This window comes from Monodon monoceros, unplaced genomic scaffold, assembly GCF_005190385.1.
Source record: "Monodon monoceros isolate NGI ecotype Baffin Bay Population unplaced genomic scaffold, NGI_Narwhal_1 Super_Scaffold_9, whole genome shotgun sequence".
Classification (NCBI taxonomy): Eukaryota; Metazoa; Chordata; class Mammalia; order Artiodactyla; family Monodontidae; genus Monodon; species Monodon monoceros.
Window position 1 is genome coordinate 50832916 of NW_021703786.1, and position 25204 is coordinate 50858119.

Consider the following 25204-nt stretch of genomic DNA (forward strand, 5'->3'; position numbering starts at 1 on the left):
AAAAAAAAAAAATATATATATATATATATATATATATATATAGTTTTTTTTAAAGAAAGGAAAGGTAAAGCATTTATAGGTAAATTTTCACTTGGTGTTTTCCTTGTATTTTTGTGTCTGTTGGAATTGCCAAGCAAAAATCAAACAAAAAAAATAGTGGGCCCAGTTCACATCATGAAGCATTTGAGCAAGAGGTGAATTGAACCAACTGGCTACCTTTCTGGCAGATGAACTGACGGTTTGTTTTCAGAATTCTCACACTGATCTTTTTAAGGGACTTGGCTTAGTCATCTTATTTGTTCTTCTAAACCCTATCCCACCCCCTCCCCCCCCCAAAAAAAACCCAAAACACATTTCACTTGGGATAGTACAGTAATTGGAGAAACCATAACAGTGGATGAAAGGGAGTAGTTGCCATCTTAGAATGAAAAGAGTACCTTAGAAGCATTCAGGGGATTTCCCTGATGGTCTAGTGGTTAGGACTCGGAGCTTTCACAGCTGGGGGCCTGGGTTCCATCCCTGGTGTGATCCCTGGTTGGGGAACTAAGACCCCCAAGCTGCACAGTGTGACCAAAAAAAAAAAAAAAAACTGTTCAGGAACGGAAAGAGCTGCTCTTTTATTGTGATTTTGTTGTATCTTAGAACATAATTTGTTGTTGCCACTATTTTTTGTAAGAGCACGTCTCCAGTTGGAAGTGAAAGCCAGGGGAAAAAAATAATGTCTTCCTAAGACATGCTGCTACACTCCTTGCTTACTAACCACACTGTGTATGCTTGTATCCCCAACTACGCTGTGAGTTTCTCAAACTGGGAACAGATTTTGATTTAACTTTTCCTCACTTCAGAGTTATGTTCATTAAGAATAATATCTAACATGGGATTTCCCTGGTGGTCCAGTGGGTAAGACTCCATGCCCCCAATGCAGGGGGCCCGGGTTTGATCCCCGGTTGGGGAACTAGATCCCACGTGCCGCAACTAAAGACTCAGTGCAGCCAAAATAAATAAGTAAATAAGTAAATAAAAATATTAAAAAAAAGAATATCTAACACTTAATAAGTACGTACAGTCTGCCAACCACTGTCCCAAAAGGGTGACTAGTGAAAAACCATGTTAGCTGTTGTACCTTGGAATGTAGTTGGGTAAATTCTAGCAAGGGAGCTTTTCTTCCCAGGTGTCATCAGGACCATTTTCTAAGCTGGGGTGCTCTGCTGGTGTGAAGGTTCTCCCTACCACTTTGCCCTGGAGGCTTTCTTGACCAGGCAGTGCTAAGTAGGTCTTCTTGGAGCCCACACTGACCCTGTCCTTAACATAGTTCCACAGACCTGAAAGTTCACTATAGCCTACCGGTGATAGGTGAGATAGCCATGCATCTCGTTGACCAGACTTGAATAGGAATAATTGCCCATCAGTGATCCGCTTTAGTGAAGAGAAACTCCAGAATATAGTACCACCATGCTCTGGTATGGTCATAACCAAAATCACCTCTCCAGTCCTGTACTTGGAGCTATTGGGTTGCATTATGCTGGTGTCTGATGAGTGTTTGCCATAGATGGACAATCCTGGGTTTGGGCATGTATTTCAACATCTTGAGTTGGAGAGACAGCCAACATTATTGAATGTGGGCTATTAACTTGTTTTAGTTTACAGCCATGAATTCCACAGATGGACTTTTGCAATATAAGAAATGTGCATCTGTCCTCTCAATTGTGTCTTGATCTTTCTTTCATTTGGGTGAAAAGAGAAGGCACTCATCAGTACTCATTCTGTATTGAGTACTCATACTGTTTTGATTAACTTCCAAAGTTTATCTCCTCACCTGTCTCCAGTAGAGAATTTTAAATGTACTTTTTCTGGTCTTTCTGGAAGAAGTGTTTTCTTCTAACATTGAACGAAATAATTTGGTCTCATTTTTTTAGAGTGGCGAAGTGATTTAGACAGCTGGGCTACCACAATGTTCCTGTTTCACAGCATTAATGGCAAAGGGTTTTAGATGGGTGGGCTGGTCTTAATAGGAGTGGAGAGGGTAGATTGGCTGTTTCCCTTAACAAAGGAATCGAACAAGTAACTTTCACAAAAGAAGTACAAATAGTCAATAAACATGAAAAACATCAAACAATCAAAGATGTTATTTAAGAAGAGATATCCCTGCTGTTTGGCAAGGATATGGGGGAAATAGGAACTCATAAACTACTGGTGGGAATGTAAAACTATACAAACTTTTTGGAGGACAGTTTGGCAACATAAACCTTAATGTAATTATTATTTTTTAAAAAAACTTTATTTATTTAGGCTGCGTTGGGTCTTTGCTGCTGTGGTGAGGCAGGCTTTCCCTAATTGCGGTGAGCGGGGGCTACTCTTCGTTGTGGTGTGCGGGCTTCTCATTGCGGTGGCTTCTCGTTGCGGAGCACGGGCTCTAGGCGCACAGGCTTCAGTAGGTGCGGCCTGTGGGCTCAGTAGGTGTGGTGCGTGGGCTCTAGAGCACAGGCTCAGTAGTTGTGGCGTGCTGGCTTAGTTGTTCCGTGGCATGTGGGATCTTCCCGGACCAGGGCTCGAACCCGTGTCCTCTGCGTTGGCAGGCGGATTCTTAACCACTGTGCCACCAGGGAAGTCCAACCTTAATGTTCTTAATGTTGTTTTTGTTTGTTTGTTTGTTTGTTTGTTTTTTTTGATGTGGACCAGTTTTAAAGTCTTTATTGAATTTGTTACAGTATTGCTTCTGATTTATGTTTTGGTTTTTTGGCCTGCATGTGGGATCTTAGCTCCCCGACCTGGGATCGAACCCGAACCCCCTGCGTTGGAAGGTGAAGTCTCAACCACTGGATCGCCAGGAAGTCCCTAAACCTTAATGTTCTTACCCTTTGATCCAGCAATTGCATTTCAAGGAATTTATCATAAGGAAGTAATAAAAATGTTCATTAGTAGACCAGAACAAAAACACTCATAACAGCATTGTTTGCAATAGTGAAAAGTTGGGAATATTTTATAGCCATTAGAAGTCATATTCTTGAAGAATATGGGGAAATTTTTATTATATAAATATTATATAATAGAATATTGTATAAAGTAAAACATTTTTATTTTACAGTAGGAAAAGGGGCAAGGTATAAAATTATAGTAATCTAGTTATAAAAATGTATTTATGGGCTTCCCTGGTGGCGCGTTGGTTGGGAGTCCGCCTGCCGATGCAGGGGACACGGGTTCGTGCCCCGGTCCGGGAGGATCCCACATGCCGCGGAGCGGCTGCGCCCGTGAGCCGTGGCCGCTGAGCCTGCGAGTCCGAAGCCTGTTGCTCCGCAGCAGGAGAGGCCACAGCAGTGAGAGGCCCGCGTATCGCAATAAAACAAAAAACAAAAAAACCCAACCAAACAAACAAAAACTGTATTTATGACGTGTGTGTGTATATATACCTATATAAAAAACCTGGGGGGCTTCCCTGGTGGCGCAGTGGTTGAGAGTCCGCCTGCCGATGCAGGGGACATGGGTTCGTGCCCCGGTCCGGGAAGATCCCACATGCCGCGGAGCAGCTGGGCCCGTGAGCCATGACCTCTGATCCTGCGCGTCCGGAGCCTGTGCTCCGCAACGGGAGAGGCCACAACAGTGAGAGGCCCGTGTACCACAAAAAAAACAAAAAACAAAAAAACTCCATGAAAAAGTTGTTGTAGAGCTATGCATTCCTTTATCAGGAAACCAAATAGTAAAGAATCCAATTAAGATGCTGATATTTTGGGTGCTTAGCAGAGTGCAAGTTAAAGGTTTGTATTCCTCATTAGAAACTTTGTTTCTTATTTGAAGCAAAATACATTCATTTATTATCCTTCAATTCTAGAATCTCAGGATAGGGAGGGAACGCAGTTTAAAGTATGCCCTGTGTCAAAGGCCTCACACATCTTTGTGTCATGTGAATTTTAAGCATTCCTAATACGTCCTTTCTCTTGGACCCTCAGTGTGTCATCAGTTTGAGGATTTTAACACTTCTTTATTTTCCTGAGCATCCTTATTTACCTTTTTTCAAGACCTGTTTGTTTCTAAGGGAACAGTCCAGTTTCCATGTTTTATTTAAGTGAAGATCTTATGAGTTGATTTTCAAGCAGTTAGCTTCTTAGTTTTTCTTTTTAGTTGTCAGAAGAGAGATTGAGGTCATTAATTGTAGATTAAAAAGATAGTCTAAAACTTTTTCTTATTAGGAATTGTACATTCTGGATGTGAAGATACGAATGTATGATCCTGGTATAGATATCAAGCTCTCCCCACCTCTTCCTGGGATAGCTGCTGTGACTTATGAAAAAGGAGAGCTTGCTACATTTCCTGAGGTTGAAAAGAAGATTGTAACACAGCCTTGAACCGTTTGTACCCTGTAAATGGAATGGCAACAGAACACTTGGGGAGAATGAGCAAGAAGTCTCCATGTTGCTCTGTCTCTGATCCAGTATGAGAGCATGTCATGACTGGCGTGGTTGGTCTATCATAGCCTTCTGACTCTGCTGCAGGTGGTGATAGGCATCTTTCTTCCTGGGGAATGTCTGAGCTACAAAGTATGATTTTAGTTTACTATTAGGAGAAGCAGTTATTTATTCTAGACAGGTTTTTGTTTGTTTTTTTCTTTCTTTCTGATTAAATATTGACTAAATGTGTTTGGGAAATGCTTACAATCTACATTGCATCTCCAGTATAATATATCTTTAAATAATACCCTGCTCTGTTTTTTTCCAGGGGTGAGCCCCTCCAGACTCCGAATAGGAGATCAAGAATTTGATTCATTGCCTGCTTTACTGGAATTCTACAAAATACACTATTTGGACACTACAACATTGATAGAACCAGTTTCCAGATCCAGGCAGGGTAGTGGAGTGATTCTCAGGCAGGAAGAGGCAGAGTATGTACGAGCCCTCTTTGACTTTAATGGGAATGATGAAGAAGATCTTCCCTTTAAGAAAGGAGACATCCTGAGAATCCGGGATAAGCCTGAAGAGCAGTGGTGGAATGCGGAGGACAGCGAAGGCAAGAGGGGGATGATTCCAGTCCCTTACGTCGAGAAGTATAGACCTGCCTCCGCCTCAGTATCGGCTCTGATTGGAGGTAACCAGGAGGGTTCCCACCCACAGCCACTGGGTGGGCCGGAGCCCGGGCCCTATGCCCAACCCAGCGTCAACACTCCGCTCCCTAACCTCCAGAATGGGCCCATTTATGCCAGGGTAATCCAGAAGCGAGTCCCTAATGCCTACGACAAGACAGCCTTGGCTTTGGAGGTACATAACGTGTAAAATGTAGAAAGAAGAGATCTGCTACAGGGTCTCCCTTTCAGACCTCTTAGAGCTTTGTAGGAATGCTGAATACAAGCAACAGCATTGTGATGTTGTTATAGATGTCGAATGGTACTTTACCATTAAGTACTGATTTTGGCATTTAATGTCAGGTTTTCTCTTTTTTATGGAAAACCTATTTTGGAATGAGTAAGCTTAAAACTGTATAATTGAATGTTCTGATTGATCTACTAAACCATACTTTGACTACTTTAATAACACTACCTGAATTCACAGGAATTAACCTAAAATATTTTTTCTCATCTTCTATGTTCTAATCCGTTTCTTTCTTTCTGTTTATCATTATCTAAAACAAGGTGGGCTCACACAGATTTGAGTACAGTAAGTGGTGTCTATCAAAATACTTAAACTAATTTTCTTATAAAAATGTAATGTTTTTACTTTAGGGGGTATGGGGTTTCTTACCATTGATTGATTGTATTCGTCAAGTAATTCAGGAGGAACGGTAAAGTGTATAGGTATGAAGAGATACATACCCAAAAGTATTAATTCCCAGGAGCAGCAGGTTTACTTGGTCTTTGTTGTTTAATGCATTTTTTTTTTTTTTTTGCGGTACACGGGCCTCTCACTGTTGTGGCCTCTCCCATTGCGGAGCACAGGCTCCGGACGCGCAGGCTCAGCGGCCATGGCTCACGGGCCCAGCTGCTCCGTGGCATGTGGGATCTTCCCGGACTGGGGCATGAACCCGTGTCCCCTGCATCGGCAGGCGGACTCTCAACCACTGCGCCACCAGGAAAGCCCTCTGTTTAATGCATTTTATAGACAAGAAGCCAGTTCCTCCTGAGGAATAAAATTTTGCCTTTTACGGGTGGATAGTTATCCTTGGTAGCCCACCTCTCACCAGCCGTTGCATTGTATTTATTCCTGTCTTTAGCACTCACAGCTTTGTCCCTTATCTCCTCTCTTTCTCCTTCCCTCCCTCCCTTCTTTTCTTCTTCCTTTCTGAGTTATGCAGAGCTAGTGGTTCAGCATAAAAGCTAGTGTAGAAGTAGCATGCTTTCCAATCTTTCAGAGCCTTTCAGATATGGTAACTTGAACGTAAGTAGCTAAATTTCATAAGCACAGGCTGAAGTTTTGTGAGCACAAGTTAGCAGAGAAAGTGCAAAAGTATATTCTTGTAAACTGAAATCTCTAAATTTTGTTTCCTTTGGGTCATGTTTATACACTGAGGTGGGGGAGCTGCCCTTTAAGTGGGAGTATTAGCCTGTACAGTGAGCTGGAATTTATTTGAAGTAGTCTCTGATGTTACTGGATTTGAAATTTTTCTTTTACATTCTGAATTATAGATGCAAAGTAGGGTTAGTTAGGTCTTACAGGTTTGACTGAAAAATGTGTGTTTTTAAGAGATCATGTTGTGACTTAATTGTGTCCTGGTTTTGATAAGAAATGAAATGTATATTGTCTAGGTCACACCACTTTTTCCCACTTAGAGTTTGGAGGGTAAGGAAAACAAGTTTCTAGCCTCATGTTTTCATTTAAGTTCAGATGATGGCAACAACCAACACAGTGCTGTGCACATGACAGTTGTGACTCTTGACATTTATTGCAGACTCTGTTAGCACTGGGCTGGAGTGTGAAAATAGCATTCTTGGAACAAGCCAGCTGACACCCAGTAGAGAATAGTTATCACATTAATTTTGCTTCCATTTGCAATTCCTTTCTCAAAGAGAATTGTTTTGTTTTGTCTTTTGGCTGCACTGTGTGGCTTGCAGGATCTTAGTTCCTCGACCAGGGATTGAACCCAGGCCCACTGCAGTGAAAGCGCCAAGTCCTAACCACTGGACCACGAGGGAATTACCAGAATTGTTTTTTGTTTTTTAAATTAATTTATTTATTTTTTGGCTGCGTTGGGTCTTCGTTGCTGTGCGTGGGCTTTTTCTAGTTGCGGCAAGCAGGGGCGACTCTTCATTGCGGTGTGCAGGCTTCTCATTGCGGTGGCTTCTCTTGTTGCGGAGCACGGGCTCTAGTTGCGTGGGCTTCAGTAGTTGTGGCACACGGGCTGTAGAGCTCAGGCTCAGTAGTTGTGGCGCATGGGCTTAGTCGCTCTGCAGCATGTGGGATCTTCCCGGACCAGGGATCGAACCCGTGTCCCTTGCATTGGCAGGTGGATTCTTAACCACTGCTCCGCCAGAGAAGTCCCACCAGAGTTGTTTTGAACGATGCCTGCCTTGATTAGAGGCTTTAGTGCCCAAAGATGGTTGAGCTGTTCTGCTACTGTGAAACCTAAATCTTGCAAAATAAAAACTAAAGTGGAAGACTAGTTTATGATTTCAGTAAGTTTTCTTTTTTGATTGGATATTAGTTTTGAGCCACATATGTTGATTGATGAAGATAGCTTCTTTCAAGTTAGAACAAATACCCCAAATAATAGCTTTAAAACACTGTATGTACTTAATAAAACATGATGTTAGTTTAGCATCATAGAAATCTAGAGCTGGAAAAGACCTTAGATATCCTTATTCGTTGTATGAAAAAAACTTATCTTGAGACAAATCGAATGGGTTGTTTAAACTAGCTGGAGGTGGAGATATGAGGAACCCAGATCTACCTTGGTGCCTTTTCAACCATACCCAGATTCAATCTCTGCTTCTTTTTGTTTTAGAACAGTGATGCTGCCCTCCTCAGTGTAAGTTTTGTGTGGTTTCACTGACAGCATGTCTTCAGATGTATTCTCTATGCAGGGAGGCAGTTTTCCTTTCCCATCTCTGGTTTTTCATAGGAGCTGATGCCTCATCCCTATTGAGATGAGGCTAGGAGGTAAGATTAGGAGACTTTGGCTTTCTGACTGTAGCATTCTGATAAGAAAAATATTCATTGCTATATTTGACCCACTATAAATTTAGATCTGTAGATGAGCTAGGCACGTTTTAGTGGAGTCTTACAGTTAACTTGAAAATGATAAATTAGAATCATTGCATTTTAGAATTGAACAGAACCCTAGACATAATAGGGTTCAGACTGCTCTACAGTGCCCTAACATTTCCCAGGAGGTAGCTGAGGATGCAAGATTCTGGGTTTCCTCTCTTGCTTTTAATCAAAGCAACTCTGTTTTTCACTGTGTTATATATCAGGGTCTCTCTAAGATTTTTTAAGTACAGAGGGTTTCTGTACTTTAAAAAATAAATTTAAAAAATTGTTCAAGATCCACCTGTCCTCATCTTACAGATGGCTGTTTCCTGCATGGTATATTTGCTGTGAACAGAGTTCTCCAGTAGAATATAAGTTAATGCCTATTTCCTCTTTTCCTGCCCATCAGATTTCTCTAGTAGGAATGAAGCCTGTTGGAAAGAAGGGATTAATTCTAGCTAACAACCAAAGTAGGGGTATTCCTCTGCCCACTGTAATTCTGGGGGAATATAACTGAACCAGGAAGACACCATCTGTTCCATCCGGAGCTTCTAATGAAGACGGATTTTAAACAAATGTAGATATGCTGTTTTGAAGGAGAAACACTGGAATTAACACTAGAACAGTGCAGAGGCACCTTTTATCTTTTTGATCTTAGATTTGATCTAAGTTTTTTGGGTTTTTTTTTAAAAGAAATGGAAGTTTATTTTTATTTTTTTCTGGCTACGTTGGGTCTTCGTTGCTGCTTACAGGCTTTCTCTAGTTGTGGCGAGCAGGGGCTACTCTTTGTTATGGTGCATGGGCTTCTCATTGCGGTGGCTTCTCTTGTTGCAGAGCCAGGGCTCCAGGTGCATGGGCTTCAGTAGTTGCAGCACACGGGCTCTAGAGCACAGGCTCAGTAGTTGTGGCGCACGGGCTTAGTTGCTCTGCTGCTGATCTAAGATTTTGATTTGATTGGTTTTTGTTTCATGCTTATGACTCCATGAGAACTTGAATAGTGAATTTATCTTGTAAATTGCAGGTGTTAAAGTTTATTTTATGCCTCTGTAGACTGTCCAGAATAATCACATTATATATTTTTTCTTTTTTTAAATATTTATTTATTTTTTGGCTGCATTGGGTCTTAGTTGTGGCACGCGAGATCTTCATTGAGGCGTGCGGGCTTTTCTCTAGTTGTGGCATGTGGGCTCCAGAGCGCGTGGGCTCTGTAGTTGCGGCACTTAGGCTCTCTAGTTGTGGCGCTTGGGCTTAATTGCCCTGTGGCATGTGGGATCTTAGTTCCCTGACCAGGGATCTAACTGGCGTCTCCTGCATTGCAAGACGGATTCTTAACACTGGACCAACAAGGAAGTCCTTCACATTATCTTTTTTAATAAATTTATTTATTTTTGGCTGCATTGGGTCTTCCTTGCTGCACGTGGGCTTTCTCTGGTTGCAGTGAGCGGGGGCTACTCTTCATTGTGGTGTGCAGGCTTCTCCTTGTGGTGGCTTCTGGGACACGGGCTCAGTAGTTGTGGCTCACGGGCTCTAGAGCGCAGGCTCAGTAGTTGTGGCACACGTGCTTAGTTGCTCCGCGGCATGTGGGATCTTCCCGGACCAGGGATCGAACCCTGTCCCTTGCATTGGCAGGTGGATCCTTAACCACTGCGCCTCGGGGGAAGCCCCCCCCCCCCATTATCTTTAAATGTACTAATCATGTAACTTCCATTTTCTGGCATCTTGCCTTTGGTAGATAAGACTTCTGAGTAACCAGGGAGCTTCTCAGGTGGACTTAGGCATGGACCTGTCCTGCAGAGCACAGATAAGGGACGGTGTAAAGTGTTTTGGGTCCCTGATTATATGCAGCAGTGACTACATCAACTCTACATCTCCCCATGTGGAACTCTGTGAAACTTAAGTTATTTAGGCCTTTTGACCTATGTATGGAAAAGCGGAGTGAAGACCTTAATTTTCCCTGTGATCCAGAGAGAAAAAATGAGATTAGAAAGTATAAGAACCTGAGTGACAAGTCTTGGCTGTGTTCAGTTTGTCTTTTTCTGGAATTGTAGCTGTAGATTTCTGTATTGTTCTTTGAGACAGGTGTCTACTTTCCGTCTCCTTCCATCCTTTTTGGACTTCTTCATTTCAGATTACAGTATCTCAATGGGAAGAGAGTTTGGAAGTAACTAATCCAGCTTCTTGGACATTGAAGGCAGGCCCTCTGGTATCCTTAGAGATAAATTAAAATAATTTTTTAAATTAAAGTATAGTTGATGTACCATATCATGTAAGTTACAGGTGTACAACATAGTGATTCACAATTTTTAAAGGTTATACTCCATTTATAGTTATTAGAAAATATTGGCTATGTTCCCTGTGTTGTAAATATATCCTTGTAGCTTATTTTATTTTATTTTTTGATGGTTTATTTTTGTTTTTTGTTTGTTTGTTGTTTTTTTTTGGCCACGCCGCACGGCATGTGAGATCTTAGCTCCCCGACCAGGGATTGAACTCGTACCCACTGCGGTGGAAACGCAGAGTACCAACCACTGGACTGCCAGGGAAGTCCCCCTTGTAGCTTGTTTTGTACATAATAGTTTGTACCTTCTTAATCCCGTATCCCTGTCTCTCTGCCCCTCCACCCCCAGATGATTTTTTTTTTTTTTTTTTTTTGTGGTACGCGGGCCTCTTACCGTTGTGGCCTCTCCCGTTGTGAAGCACAGGCTCCGGACGTGCAGGCTCAGCGACCATGGCTCACGGGCCCAGCCGCTCCGCAGCATGTGGGATCTTCCCGGACCGGGGCGTGAACCCGTGTCCCCTGCATCGGCAGGCGGACTCTCAACCACTGCGCCACCAGGGAAGCCCCCCCAAATGATTTTTAAACATGTATTTGAATTATCTCTACTTTTGGGGAGCTCTCTATCATCCACAACAGTGTAGTCTAGAGGTTCCAAACTTTCTTGGATCATTAGAACCCATAGTGTTTCAGTAATATTTTCCAGTGTTCCAGGCCAAATGAAATACTTAACAGTTCCATTTATTAAGTCAGTAGGTTCAAACAGCTTAAATATTTATATCTTAATAACTTAGTACCCACTTGAAAAAATAATAAAAATAATTGGAAGAAAATAATATTTTTGTTTTAATAAAATAACTTCAGTTATTTAACTAATGAGATGTGTACACCTCATTTTCTCAAACCTTGGGATCATGTGGAACATTGCCACCTTCATTTCCGGTTCTACACTTATTTTCATGAGGTACTTGATTTTTATCATAGCAACTGCCAAAACCCAGCTTTACAAAGATATGACATCTTTGAAAGGGATGTAGTATAATCTGATGTCAAAATTTTTAACTGCCTCTAGCTGGTAGTTCACGTGGCATAAGAGATGTCAAGTATTGCTGTGTTTCCCTCAAAAATTTAAAATACTTGGTGGCACCCCTCTGAATTTGCTGCAGTGCCTCTGACACTGTACAGTTTGGGAACCTCAGGTCTAGTTCACTGGACTAGTTCTTAGAAAATTCTTTATGTTGAGCTAAAATGTACCTGCTCTATGTGGTCATCTCTCCACCTCTCACCAAGGGGATGAGGAACTTAGTTGCAGTCATTATTAGTTGTTGGTCTATAGAAAATCTTTTCTGACTTGGACTAGAATCAGGGTAAGACCTATCTTCAGTGAGGTGCTTTTGCTCTACACCAGGAAGCCTACCTACCAGTTAAATCTCAAAGACCTGCAACTTTCCACCAATATGAGCCATGCCCATTTCAGTCCATCTCTGAGGCAAGTGAATCATTAAGGCTGAATTGTCGTCACTTTGTCTTCACTGATTTGAAAGATTTTAGATGGACCCTAAATATCACCTATTCCTTAGATCAGGGGTCTGCAGACTTTTTCTTTCTGTAAAGGACTTTTAGGCCATCTGGCCTCTGTCACTTTGCCATTGTAGCTAGAAAGCAGTCGTAGAAAACAACAAATGAGCTTGCTGTGTTCCAGTAAAACTATTTACAGAGGGGGCAGCAAGCTGGTTGTGGCTTATGGGCCATAGTTTGCTGACCCCTGTCTTAGATTGCTGTAGTTTTCTTACCTTTTTTTCCTCCTTCAGTCAAATCTTGAAATATTTACTAAATGTGTTCTTGGTGTGTTTGAAAATATTTGAACACAAGGTCCCTGTACTCCATCTCAGTACTTGGTTTCCCTGGTTTTATTTATATGAAGTTATGTGTGTTTCCTGCCCTGAGCTCACTGGAATCGTGCAGCAATCTGGATCAGAGGAACGTTGGCAACTGTTGATGCCTTTCATGTTAGAAGGCAAACTAGAAAAGCAGTCACCTGGGGTTACAGCAGCTGACTGGATCACACAGCTCCCTGATGTCTCCTGTTTAATGCCATTTGGGCTCCAATTTCTTTCTCATTATCACTGGAACTCACTGGTGAAGGTGAACTGGGTTATCTTTTGCTCCAATTCTTTTTTTTTTTTTTGGCTTGTAGATCAATTCTAGGTTTGACTAATCTGTACCAAGATCATGATTGACCTTGGGAACTACACAGAGCTAGGGAACAAACCAGTGTGTTCCTCAAGTTCCCTGGGAGTGAAGAAACTGAAGTAACCACATTCAGTCCTCTTTACAGATGGTGCCATAATTTACTTGTGCACTTGCTCCTGAGGATGTGGTATATGGTTGAGAGGCTAGGAACTGACTGGGCTCTAAAATAGTACCTTGGTGGTGAAAGAATCATCACTCTCTCTCCTTTACAAGGTGTTAGTGAGGTCTGCCTCATGAGGGGAAGGGTTAAGTGCTTCATAGCGCTTTAGGCCCTTTGTAAGTTCTTTCTTTTTCATTAGTATGCAGATGAGGATTTTTTTTCCATCTGTAACTTGAATTTTGAAATCAGTAGTGTTAGGACTAAGTTATTACTGCACTCACTGATTAGTACATTCCTTTGTGTCTTAAAATTGTAACATTTCTGGGGCAAGCATTCAGTTTTGCTTTCTTTGTCTTTGAAGTAGTACACCAAGCTTCAAACCTATATGCATCCCCTGGTCTGGCCTTGGGGAGTTCTGCTTCAGAGTGTTGTTGCTTAACAGGAAGAGGAGCACAAATTATGGTGTTATGTCTGACTTGGAGAAAGAACCGGACTTAATGGAGCACCATGTTCCTAGACTGCCCCATCCCCTCCTGCACTCAGCCCCAGGCTCGACAGCTACCCTTTCTTCCACCCTGTTGGAGCTCGAGGGCCTCATGTGTCCTAAAGGATAGTCATGTTGCCTTTGGGACTTGTCTGTTCTTGACCCCCAAGAGTCCCCATGTGCTTTGAATATTTTGGAAGAAAGAACCCATAGGGTATTATACATAGGGTATTTAATTTTAATAAGGTCTTCCTCAAAGTATTTGTACTTCAAGGCAGCTTTGTGCAGGTTAATTAGCCTATTAACCACTTACAACTTTCTTCTTTTATCCATTTAAAAATCAGAATCGTTTCAGAGTCATAACACAGCTTTTTTTTTCCCACCCTGTGGTGTTTGGACTTCTCTGCCAAGAACCTAAGCAACTGTAAAAAAGGATTTTGGATTCTGGAAGATGGTGTGCTTTTCCTGAGCCCTTCTCTGTAGGGTAGAACCAAGAGAGTGTATACATCAGAGATGTTGTATGATGTCAGACTCTGATGTTGTCCAAAGGACTAATTTGCACTTCATTCGTCCCCCCAGTAACATCTTGCCGTATGGGAGCCCCAACTCATTTCTCCTTTCGAACTCTGAAGGAAGAAAGGCCTGAGGGCAGGTCAGCAGGTTTTGCCCTGTTTGTGGAGAAGCTAGTGTGGTTTTGTGTCGCTGATTAACAGCAAGGCGGTGGGTGGTCCACACTTCTACCTGCCCGTCACTGAGGGCTCTTTGGGATGTGATTTGAGACAGCACTTTGAATGCTTAAGAATAATGGCAATCTTATAGTAAAAGAGAGGTGTTTAAACCTAGATTTTGGTATCAAGTAGAATGGTGGGCTTAAGGATGTATCCTGAAGAACCATCTTTTACAAAACACCTAGAAAAGCTGGATAAAACATAACAAACATTCTTTTCTTTTCACTTTTTAATTTAGATATGAAATCATTTGGTAGAACGTACCAATCCTAAGTATATAGCTCAGTGAGTTTACATGTATATATACCTATGTGACAACCACCCAGATGAAAATATAGAACATTTTCAGCACTCTAGAATGTTCCCTCATGTCCCTTGGGTGTGTTTTTAATATCAGTAAAATGATGGATTCAGATATGACAGCTGGGATGTCAGATATCCCCATCTGGAGGAGAATCTAACATAAGTGGCAATTTAGATTTTTGACATGAGCAAACACATCCCCGCAAATGTTTTCTTCTTTCTTAAGGTCAGGGACTTGTTATTATTCTGGGTCCAGCTACCTGAATAGCACTTTAGTATGACATGAGTGTTTTAACAGATAGTACAAATAAATAACAAAAACGGCGGTGGGAGTGCTGCACTTGATATAATTTACTGTATCATAGCAAGGGGCTAGCAGCACACGGGCAATTATTCCAGTAACGTGTTGTGTGTGTGTGTGAAGAGTGGGGAGTCAAAGGTAGTTGACAGTTCAGAAACAAGGAAAATTCACTAAGGAATAGTCACATTATGGAGCTTATGTAGAGGCTAACTTCTTGCAACACTGCAAGAATTTTATTTTATTATTATTATTTTTCATATTCTTTCCCTCGCACTTTTTAAAAAAAAATTATTTGGCTGCATTGGGTCTCAGTTGCAGCACTCGGGCTCTTTCGTTGCGGCACGTGGGGTCTTAATTGCGGCGTGGGGGCTTCTCTCTGGTTGTGGCCTGCGGGCTCAGTAGTTGTGGCGCGCGGGCCTAGTTGCCCTGCGGCATATGGGATCTTAGTTCCCCAATCAGCGATCGAACCCGCATCCCTTGCACTGAAGGCGGATTCTTAACCACCGGACCACCAGGGAAGTCCCAAGGATTTTAAAAAGAAGAGAACAAGTGAGATAGTCTGAGAACTAGAATTGGGGATATAGGAAGAAATCTTTTAGATTGTCTTTACTACCAAGGAAATTTTCACTTGATGTTCCGGGCTTCCTCTCTTCAAAGACTGTTTGAAAATTTTTGCTTGTCATAGTTGGCCTGCTCAGATGTCAGGAACTGAATTGGAAGATTGCTGGGAATAAACAGAACCCTGGTGCTAGCAGCCTATGGGAACTGGATCTGTTTGGAAAGATGTACATGCAATATCATTTTTCCCTCTCCTCCCATTACACCATTAGCCTTCACTATCAACAGATCAAGCTGCTTTTTCTCACACTTGTGTCTTATCCCTTGTCTCTCTAATATCCGATGGTTTCTGTCTTCCTTTTCTCAGCATCCTATGACCCCCACTACCACTTTAGGCCTCTGCGGTTTTCAGATAATTCTTTAGGAGATTGTAGACTGGCCAGTAGGCAACCTGTTTCCTCTGTGAGTGAGATCAAGCTGGTTTTAGAGAAGGCCCCGGCCTAGACTTGGGTTGGCTTTGGCCAGTAGTTGGCCTGCATTCTTAGGGAAGGAACCCCCAGGGCTGTGGGAGCATAATTTGAACGTTCTTGGTATAGCAGAAAGAACATAAATGGGCTTGGGAGCCAGGTATTTCTGGCCTCAAATCTCAGCCCTGTCATTGGCTTTGTGACCTCAGGTATAATATGTAATTGCTCTGAACCTCAGTTTCTCATACGTAAAATGAAAACAATTCCTGTCTTATAGGGGTATAATGATTATTAGAAAATAATTTATATAAAATGCTCTCTATAGTACTTTATGAAAGTTAAATATGTAGTAGTATTAATTTAATAAAACCAAATGAACAGTAATGTTTAGAAACAACTTGCCTGCTCAAAACTCAGATATTCATAATTAAAGGATGGTCATAAAGTTCTTTAGTCCAGTGACATTTGGGGACTTAACTCACCATTGTTAAATACTTTGCTACAGGATGAATCCATTCATCAGACTGACCTTGTCTTAAGATTCATAATAAGATAGAGGTATATCCTAGATTGTCAAAAATATCTGATGTTGCAGCAGGAAGCTTTTTGTAACAGCAAAAACGTGATGTCCCCTTATTGTTAATGGACAAGTACCAAGTGGCATTGAGGGAGCAACAAGGTCTGTCAGTACATGGTGGGGTGGGAGTGGGGGGACTGGCAGGCAGTGGCCTGCCAAGTAAAACTTGCTGAAGAAGGTGGGGTCTTTCAGGGAGCTGATGGAATTTGGAGTCTTGGCCTGTACCTGCTCAAGTGGGAAAAGCCTTGCCTTGGTAGGAACGTGATGAGAACACTTCATTTTCTGGGACCAAATGAAGTATGCTTCCCATGATTGCCTTCTGCTCTACAAGCAGCAGCAGGCCAGGATATGTGTACGAGAGTGGGCTGGGGGTTTGTGCTGCTATATGCCAGGGATAGGAGGGCCAGTATGGGTCAGGCAGGAAGCTAAGAGTAGTGGGTACAAAGATAAGAAATACTAGATCATTCTAGGTAGGGTTGCTCCTCCAGAGACAGTTGAGATTTCTAATCATGTTTTAGGATCCCTTCTATCTTCTGTACTCTGTGTTTTTCTGCACTGCTAAAATCACTTCTTCCTCCTGCCTGCATTAACCACAAGTAATCGGTCTGGTGGCTGGGGCTTGGGAGGCAGCGAATAGCCATTTCCGTGATATCAGCCCTAGAGCAATCACGTGGGCAGGGTATGGCTAACCAGGAATGGAGTTTTTCAGCTTGCATTCGTAACTGGAAATAAAGTGTTGTCCTTATTCTCCTCCTGCAGGTCGGTGAGCTGGTAAAGGTTACGAAGATTAATGTGAGTGGTCAGTGGGAAGGGGAGTGTAATGGCAAACGAGGTCACTTCCCATTCACACATGTCCGTCTGCTGGATCAACAGAATCCCGATGAGGACTTCAGCTGAGTATAGCTCAACAAACAGTTTTGCTCACAGATGGGAACAATCTTTTTTTTTTTTTTTTTTTCCAATTGCCATCTATACAATTTTCTTACAGATGTCAAAGCAGTCTAGTTTATATAAGCGTTCTGTTACCTGTGATCTCTTTTAGACTGAACTACTCCATCCCTAGTCTTATTTACCATATCAGGGTACGAAACTGGAGGGCTAGTGTGTTAACTTTTGAATTGGCAATTTTAGATGGTAGCAACGTTGCCTGAGTGTATCTGAAGGGATAGGTATCTTGCCTTCTTTCTCTCAGGCAATACAAATCAACCTGTGGAAAACTGATGGACAGGAGAGAGGTGTTGCACACTGCTTACCCTGATTTATTCAATGGTTTTATTTTCATTCTGAAATCATGCTATCAAATGGCAATAGACTGTTCCCTTCCACCCCCATGAAGTAATCATGCACCGTGTGATAGTACCCAGTGGGATTGTGTTTTCATTTATACAACATGACCATGTATGACTCATTCTGACAGTTCAAATCCTGAGAATTCTGAGGACACTACAAGAGGCATTTGTCTTCCTTCCCAGTCAGTGCTTCATACTTTTTCTTGGGATTCTTTCAAGCCTTGTAATTCTTTTTCCCCAAACCTACAAATAGGTTGATTCTCAAGATAAGTGTTATTTTCATTCCAGATGATAAGCAGAGTGTGCAGAGCACTTTATTCAGTGCATAGCTTTAAGCCAGTATTGGATTCACTGCATGGACAGCCAAACTCCCAGCTCTCTGCCATCCCTCAAGGGGTCATAGTAGGTTCACATTGCTACCACAGCTAAATAGACTCCTGGCTAATGGGATCCATCAGGGCCATTCTCCTGAGTGCCAGTATACTATCAGGGGACTCTGGAATTCGTCACTTGTGTGTAGAGTGGAAGGACCAATCACTTAGAATATTCCATAGACGGTTGGGGGGCCAAATTCTGCCCTTTGCTTTATGTACAACTTGTATAAAAGTCAAGTTAAAATTACATGAGTTTGGGGATAGGGTTAGTGGTTTGAGAAATGTTTGAACCAATCATGAATTACTTATGTATTATTAATTTCCTATGGCCAGAATAGTGCTTGAAGTACATTACGTTATAAACTGCCTTCATTTGGGGCTCTTTTTCTTTGTGTTCAAGTTTAGTTTACAAACCCTTTTAAGTATGGAGTGGTTTATATAGGGTCAGGTGCTCCAAAGAATTGACTTTTAAGACCAGAAATGATCTAGGCTATTTAGACTACAGTATGAAACTTTCAAAGTTAGTTCACAGTCTAGAGGCACTTACTGATCTGTGGTGTGATATGACCAATAGAAACACCTTGTTTTTTGCTTTGGGCCTCATTTTAGAAAAGTAATGTAGCTTTCCAATTGTTTTGCATAGGTTAAGATTAATTTGCGTTCATTGAACATATGCCAAATCATGGTATCCCAGTGACTAGCACAATGCCTGGCACAGTTGGTGTATAGATACTTGTGTGAGTGAATGAGGGTTGTGCAGAAGCTCATTATATGGCACAGGGAAGCCAGCTGGCACAGGATTACATACATTACCACAAGCAAACTAATGAGTTGACGCTAATTTAATATATTTTTACCTCACACTAAGGTAATGCTTGATAAGGACCTTAATACTCGACTTTTAAAATGTTAGCACAGTGCTATGCACATAGTGGGTGCTCAATAATGTTGAATGGACAGATTTGCAATACTAGACTTCCATCTGACTACTCTGTTAAATTTTCAGTTAGAGCATAGACACTGTGAAATCCAAATACACATTAAATCTTGGTTTCCTAAAATGACATTTAAAATATTTGTAGAAAAGCTTTGTCACAACTGATTTGAATGTTTGTATTTTCTTTTGCTTCAATTTTGATATTGGCTTGTAATGTCTCTTTTCATCATATGTAATATTGGTGGAACATGCAACTCTACCCAAATCGTAAGAATTTCTCAATGATCGGTTGTCCAAAGCCATTACATGAACTGTTGGATTAGATTTGGCTGGGTGTGGCAGTTGTTGGACCTTAAGAAATCAAAGGACTTGTTAAAAGTATCTTCCAAAAGTAAATGCTAGAATCCTATTTAAGTGCATATGTACATTATCATAGAGCAAAGTAAACTGAAATTGGCTGCTATATTTTATATAATAATTTCTGCAAAAGCCCGTTTTTTGGATACTAATATTTGACATGATTAATTCTTATTAATTTGTTGGAATTGTTTATTGTTAATAATGCAAATAGATAATTTTTAATTATCCTTAAGTAACATTTCACTGTTAATGGTTTGAAATGGATGATAAGCAAACCAATTTGAAATAAAATATGAACATGTGCCATTGTATTATAACACTATACACTTTCTTGACAGTTAAATTTTTAAAAAAATGTTTTTTTTGTAGCATGTATTGTATATGTTTATAGTATATGTAGTAAATAAAAATATGGCCAAATGTTTGGCTTGGTGATCTTTTGAAGAAAGTAATCTTTGAATATTTTTCACAAAAGAGCTAAATCTTTTATGCTTAGGGAATAAGAGATAAAGAAACAATTATACACACTCTGTGGGTACTCATAAAAGATGGGATCAGTCATTGGTGTTACTCTGAAGAGTCTCCAGAAGTCATGAAATAATGATTTGAGGGGAATATAAGAAGAATGATTATGTAATGATTGGAAAGCTGGAATGATGTGGACAGATAACATCAAACTTGTCCAGAAATGGTTATATGTGGTTATAAAGAAAATATGGATGTGGTAGGGGCTTTGTAAAGCAGATGAGAAGTGTGGATGTTATACAATAGGTTTTTACAACGTTAGGGTAGATATTCAGTGTAATTCCTTCTTTTTTATGTAAGTAGCACTTTTTTCAGGGTAGATAATTTAGGAAATTTGAAAGAGTTAAACATTATGTTCTTCCCATCCTTTCTCAAAGCACATGTATATTTAGATGCATACACACAGTGTGTGAATATATATACCTAAAAGGTTGATTTTATACTCCATAGTCTTATGTCCTGTGGGTAGTGAAGTTTTAAAATGAAATGGACAAGCTTTGCCAGTCATTTATAGAGTATTCTGCCTTGGACCCAAAACAAACATCTAGTTACTGCTGTATACATAGCAGAGTATCAACCCAGAGTTAAAGGAAACTCTTGCAAGGGGGCCATCTTTGCTGTACACACACTTAACAGCAAGGTGATTTAAGTATGTTTCCACTTTTTACCAATAAGAAGCTGCCAAATCTTGTGATAGGTTGAGTGTTGGGTTCCTTTATGTAGCCTGGAGTGCTCATAACAGCTGTTAAATTTTGTGACCCTTATCTTCAGATTAAAGTCTATTCCTCTTACAGATGTGGAGAGAGAAGTGGCCCTGTCCACAGATGAGAATATGAAAATGGTCTTCCAGAGTTTGGCAGGAGGAAGCTAAGAATTTGGAACTCTGCTGCCACACATATCATGAAGAAAAAGAAATGGGGAGGTAAGGTAGGGGACCAAGAAGAGCTAGCTGTTAAGAAGTGACGTTCAAAAAGAACAGGGCTTAAGGATCCTCTAGGGATACGGGTTGAAGCGAGCTTAACTTGCCTCCCCCTCTGGCTTAAATGTCGCTTTCTCAGAGATGTCTTCCCTGAACCCCTAAATCCCGTTTATAATCATCACATCATTCACCTTCACAGAGCTCCTCTCAGATTGTAATTATTTCTGTGATCTCATTCCACCTCCTCTGTTAGACTGTCAGTTCCATCAGGGCAGGAGCCACATCTAATTTGTTCATTATTCTATCGCCAGAGCCCAGCACAGAGCTTGGCTCACAGTCGGCAATACATATTTGTTGATCAAATAACGTTTTCCTTAGCAGGGTTTGAGTCTGGGGAATAGGGACCCGACCTGTTACCTCTCAGCTGCTGTCCCCAGTATCCCTGGTCTTATGTATGCTCGAAGGCTGTAGGTTCGTTTTAATATTGGTCAGAATAACACCCATTTCCGAAGGTCTTTCTGTTGTAGAAACATGAAATGCTTGACAAAGCCTAGTCTCAAGTTCTCGTGCTTTCCTGTTCTTTCTTTTTCCATAGAAAAGGAGGTGACTGGATTATTTAGAGGGGAGCTATATTCATACAATGAAGATTATTCACTGGGTGGTATTTTAATTTCTAGTTTTGACAATATTTTCAAAAGGCTGAATTTCATTAACAAAAGTGTCAAGATTATGTCTAAATTATCTTGTTCTAAAATACCAGTTGTAATGGAAGTAGCTTAATATAGCCTAAACAATATTCAAAGTAGTTATTCCTTATCCTGTTGTCATTTAGGTCTTTCAATAACAGACCTCAGATGCAGCAACTCAAGAAAGCATCTAAGAGGGGCAGGTAAATTCTCTCTGTGCATTATGGTAAAGGGCATGAACCCATTCTAATGTGAAAGTAGGTAGGAAGTAAAGACAAAATTGGCCTGAGTCTGAGGCCCAAGTCCTTTTATGAGCCTTGTGATATAACAAGAGAAAAGGAGAAAGCCAGATCCCATCCCCAAAAAAGAAGGTAACAAGAGGAAGTGGTTTATGTAAATTCTTTGGCCACATCTTTTCTCCCACTAGAATCAAGTTCTTCCTCTACTTTCACTTTTTCTTTTGAATAAGAAATTGCCCCAGTTTCTTATTATTTCCCTGAGGGGTTAGGTTTATGGCTGAACCAGCCAGTTGTTTCTTGTTCCTTAGCAAGCTCTGCCATTTGATCAAGGGCAGGCTTTTTTGTTGTCATGGCAACCACCATTTACATAAGCAAGAACTAGGGGAAAACATTTGTTTGGAATGATTTGTGGTAAATTTCATTGCAATGGAAAGATAAAACACCAACTTGGTGGGCTAGCAGCTAGAATTGGGAACAACAGGATGAACTTTTCCGGTTCTTTTTAGTGAGATCTATTTGATAGGTATCACTTTTGGCTATCAAAAAAACTCTGATGTCTAGGAAAAAAGGAATACATGTAATCTTTAGTTCTGTCCTTGATCACATTTTCAATAGCAATTAGGATATGGTGTATGTGTGGGTGCCTGTTCTTCTAAAGCAGAGGTTATTGATCCAGAATCTTGATCCCTGGGGAATCCACAGATAGACTCATAAAGGGTGTGGCAGAGATAGCTCACTCAAAGCCATGTTCTTTTCTTCCTGTGCATCGTACATTTTCCAGGCTTCCTTGTATTACATATGACCATGTGATTGAGTTCAGCCAATGGACTGTGTACACAAGTGCCTGTACCACTTTCAGGCCTGGCCTATAGAAACCTACAGAAACAGGTGTTCCTCCATGCTCTTCCTTTCCATCAGGTGGGAATGGAGATGACACCCAGGGCAAATCCTTCATCCACAGAGAAGGGCCTCTTTGGCTTGGTGACTGGCTCAATTAGCAAGAAATAAACTTTTGTTCAACCATATGTTTTAAGGTCAAATAGTTACATTAGTTAGCCTACTCCGACTAATACAAGGGAGTTGAATTGGATAGATGAGAGGTTGACTAACTGGCAGGTTGTTAGGACCACATGATGCCAAAGCTTTGTTGAAATCAATAAGATGCTTCAGGCACCTCAGATAAATAACTTTTTAGTGTATGTCCTATGTAATACCTGAAATTGAAATTTAACTGGGCATCCTGTATTTTTATTTGCTAAATCTGGCAGTTCTATCCCTGGTCTCCCCTTTAGAGAAATACTGCTGCAGGGCTGCTGCTCTTTCCTCCACGGGAACTGAATTCTTCTGAAGGAAAAACAATCCAAACTAGGACACCTAGGGCCAACCAGCTCACTCCGTAGCTCACATTCTTGTCATCTTTGCTAATTGCCCCAAGTGTAAATCCCCCTAGTCACCTCTCATTTTGTCACTGGCGTCCTCAAGCTGTACTGGGTCTTCTCTTCTGTCCCCCATTTTTGTACGTTACTCCATCTTTGAAGCTTTTGCCAACCTGTTAGGCTCCCTGCCACTTTACTGTTGCCAATCAAATTTCTCCTCATTTATTAAAGATTTTTGACGTCTGGCTCACAGTGTTTCCTTTTGCCAAGGTCTGCTGTCTTCTGGGGTTACCCATCCATCACCTAGGTTTTCACTTTATTGACCACCTCAAATCCATTATCTTGTACTGTTATATCCCCGGAATCTTAAACATCTTACTCCCTGACCACTACTTTCTAGCCTTCAGTTCTCTCACTGTCTTCCCAAAGCCTTTGCTCTTCCATTTCAAGGCACCTTCTAGTTCCTAAACTCTTCAGCTCTCAGCCATCTACTATCCTTTTTTCTTCTAGTTAGATAATGAAGAAATACATAAAACATTGTCAGGTCTCAGATATATCCAACTGCCCACTGGACACCTTTTGGATATCTTGAAGGCACCTCAAACTCAGTATATTCCAAACTGGATTCATCATCCCTTCCCTTATCTGCCCCTCATACACATTCCCTATCTCAATGTCTATCACCAATTGGCTAAGCCAAAAACCTGGGGACCATCTGTTATTCCTTCCTCTCGAGAGTTCATCACCCCATTTCTAGTCATTTACCAAGTCCTAACTCCTGAGCATCTAAAATCAGTTTACTTACCTCCATCCCCACTGCTGCTACCTTAGTTCAAACTGCCAATGTTTCTCATCTGGATCAGCTCAAAAGCCACCTGGGTGCCTTTAGTTTTGGTCCCTCCAGTCCCTTTGTTATATTGCAGCCGTAGTGAGCTTTCTATAATTTATATTAGATTAGATTATATTCTCCTTCAGCAGATACCTAGACTCCCTGCAAAGGGATACAGAGCTCTTTATGTTCTAGTTCCTGCTCCTCTCTCCAGCCTCCCCTCTCGTCACTTTCTCTGCTGTACTCTGGGCTCTAGCCATACTGAGTTTGTATACTTTTTTACCTGACCCACCTGCTCACCCCTCCAGGCTTTCGTACAGTCTGTACCTCTATCTGGCTCACCTTCGATTACTAGCCTTACCAGACACTGATTTGGGTTATGTATCTGTTCCATGTCCTCTCTTGGCAATATGTGCTTACAGTTGTCACACTGAACTGAAATTGCCTGTGCGTGTGTCTGTCACAAGACCAAGACTTCTCATTGTATTTCCAACACCCAGCTCTGCTTGACACACAGCAGATACCCAGGGTATGTATTTTGAACCAAAGAATGAAAAACAGGATAGGTGGGCTAGAGGTCATCAAAAGCCAAGTGGGAGCAGTGGGTAGTATTACTCCTAGGGACTTAAAGTTAGTGTCAGTTAGCTTTTGCTGCAAAATAAACCACATCAATACTTAATGGCTTAAAACAACAATCATTTATCTTAACAATTCTACAGCTTAGCAGTTTGGGTTGGGTTGGGTTCTGCTGGACAGTTCTTCTGGTCTGGTCTAGTCTCACTGATGTATCTGAGGTCAGCTTCTGGTTGGCTGGGGGCTGGCTGGTCTTGGATGGCCCTTAGCTGACCGAGTTTAGTCTCTGCTTCCTGTGATCTTCCATCCTCCAACAGAGCAGCCCACACTGGTTCTCATGGCTATTGACAGGGTTCCAAGAGAACAGATGGAATCACACAAGGCTTCATAAGGCCTAGCCTTAGAACTGACACAGTGTCAATTCCACTGCATTCTATTGCTTAAAGCAAGTCATAAGGCCAGCTCAAATTCAAGGAGTGAAAAAATAGATTTCACCTCTTGATGGGAGAAGCTATATAGTCATACTGCAAAGGGGTGTGGATATAGGAAGAGTGAAGGATTGTGGCTACTTTGGAAGCTACACAGCTACCCCAAAGAAACTATTTGACTAAAATGTGTGAAGAATACAGATTCCTAGGAAGCATCATCACTGGGTGAGTCAATACCCAAATGTTCATAGTTTTTCTTCATTTTATTTTGTAACTTGAACATTTTGCATGTGTAATCATGATTTTCAGTACCTGCTAAAATAGGTGTTTGGAACTGGACCATGGGGACTGTTTGAGAAGAAAGGCACTTGCAAAAATGTCACTGAGAATGAAGACTCTGACAGGAAGCTTCATAAGGGAAGGGGCTGTGTCCACTTTATTAACTTTTATCTGTA

At 41.3% G+C, this 25204-nt stretch overlaps 1 protein-coding gene across 3 annotated transcripts in view; it reads left to right on the forward strand.

Moving 5' to 3' along the window:
- Positions 1-19980, forward strand: part of CRK (CRK proto-oncogene, adaptor protein) — a 26596-nt gene extending 6616 nt beyond the window's left edge. Inside the window, exons 2-3 of one of the 3 annotated variants that reach the window (XM_029211946.1) lie at positions 4711-5076; positions 16974-19618. In XM_029211946.1, coding sequence (XP_029067779.1) covers positions 4711-5076; positions 16974-16981 — 374 coding nt within the window. In that variant the 3' untranslated portion in view covers positions 16982-19618. Of the gene's footprint in view, positions 1-4710; positions 5247-16973 lie in introns of all 3 variants that reach the window. The other 2 variants (XM_029211944.1, XM_029211945.1) reach the window with 2 other exon arrangements.
- The last annotated feature ends 5224 nt before the right edge of the window (positions 19981-25204 follow it).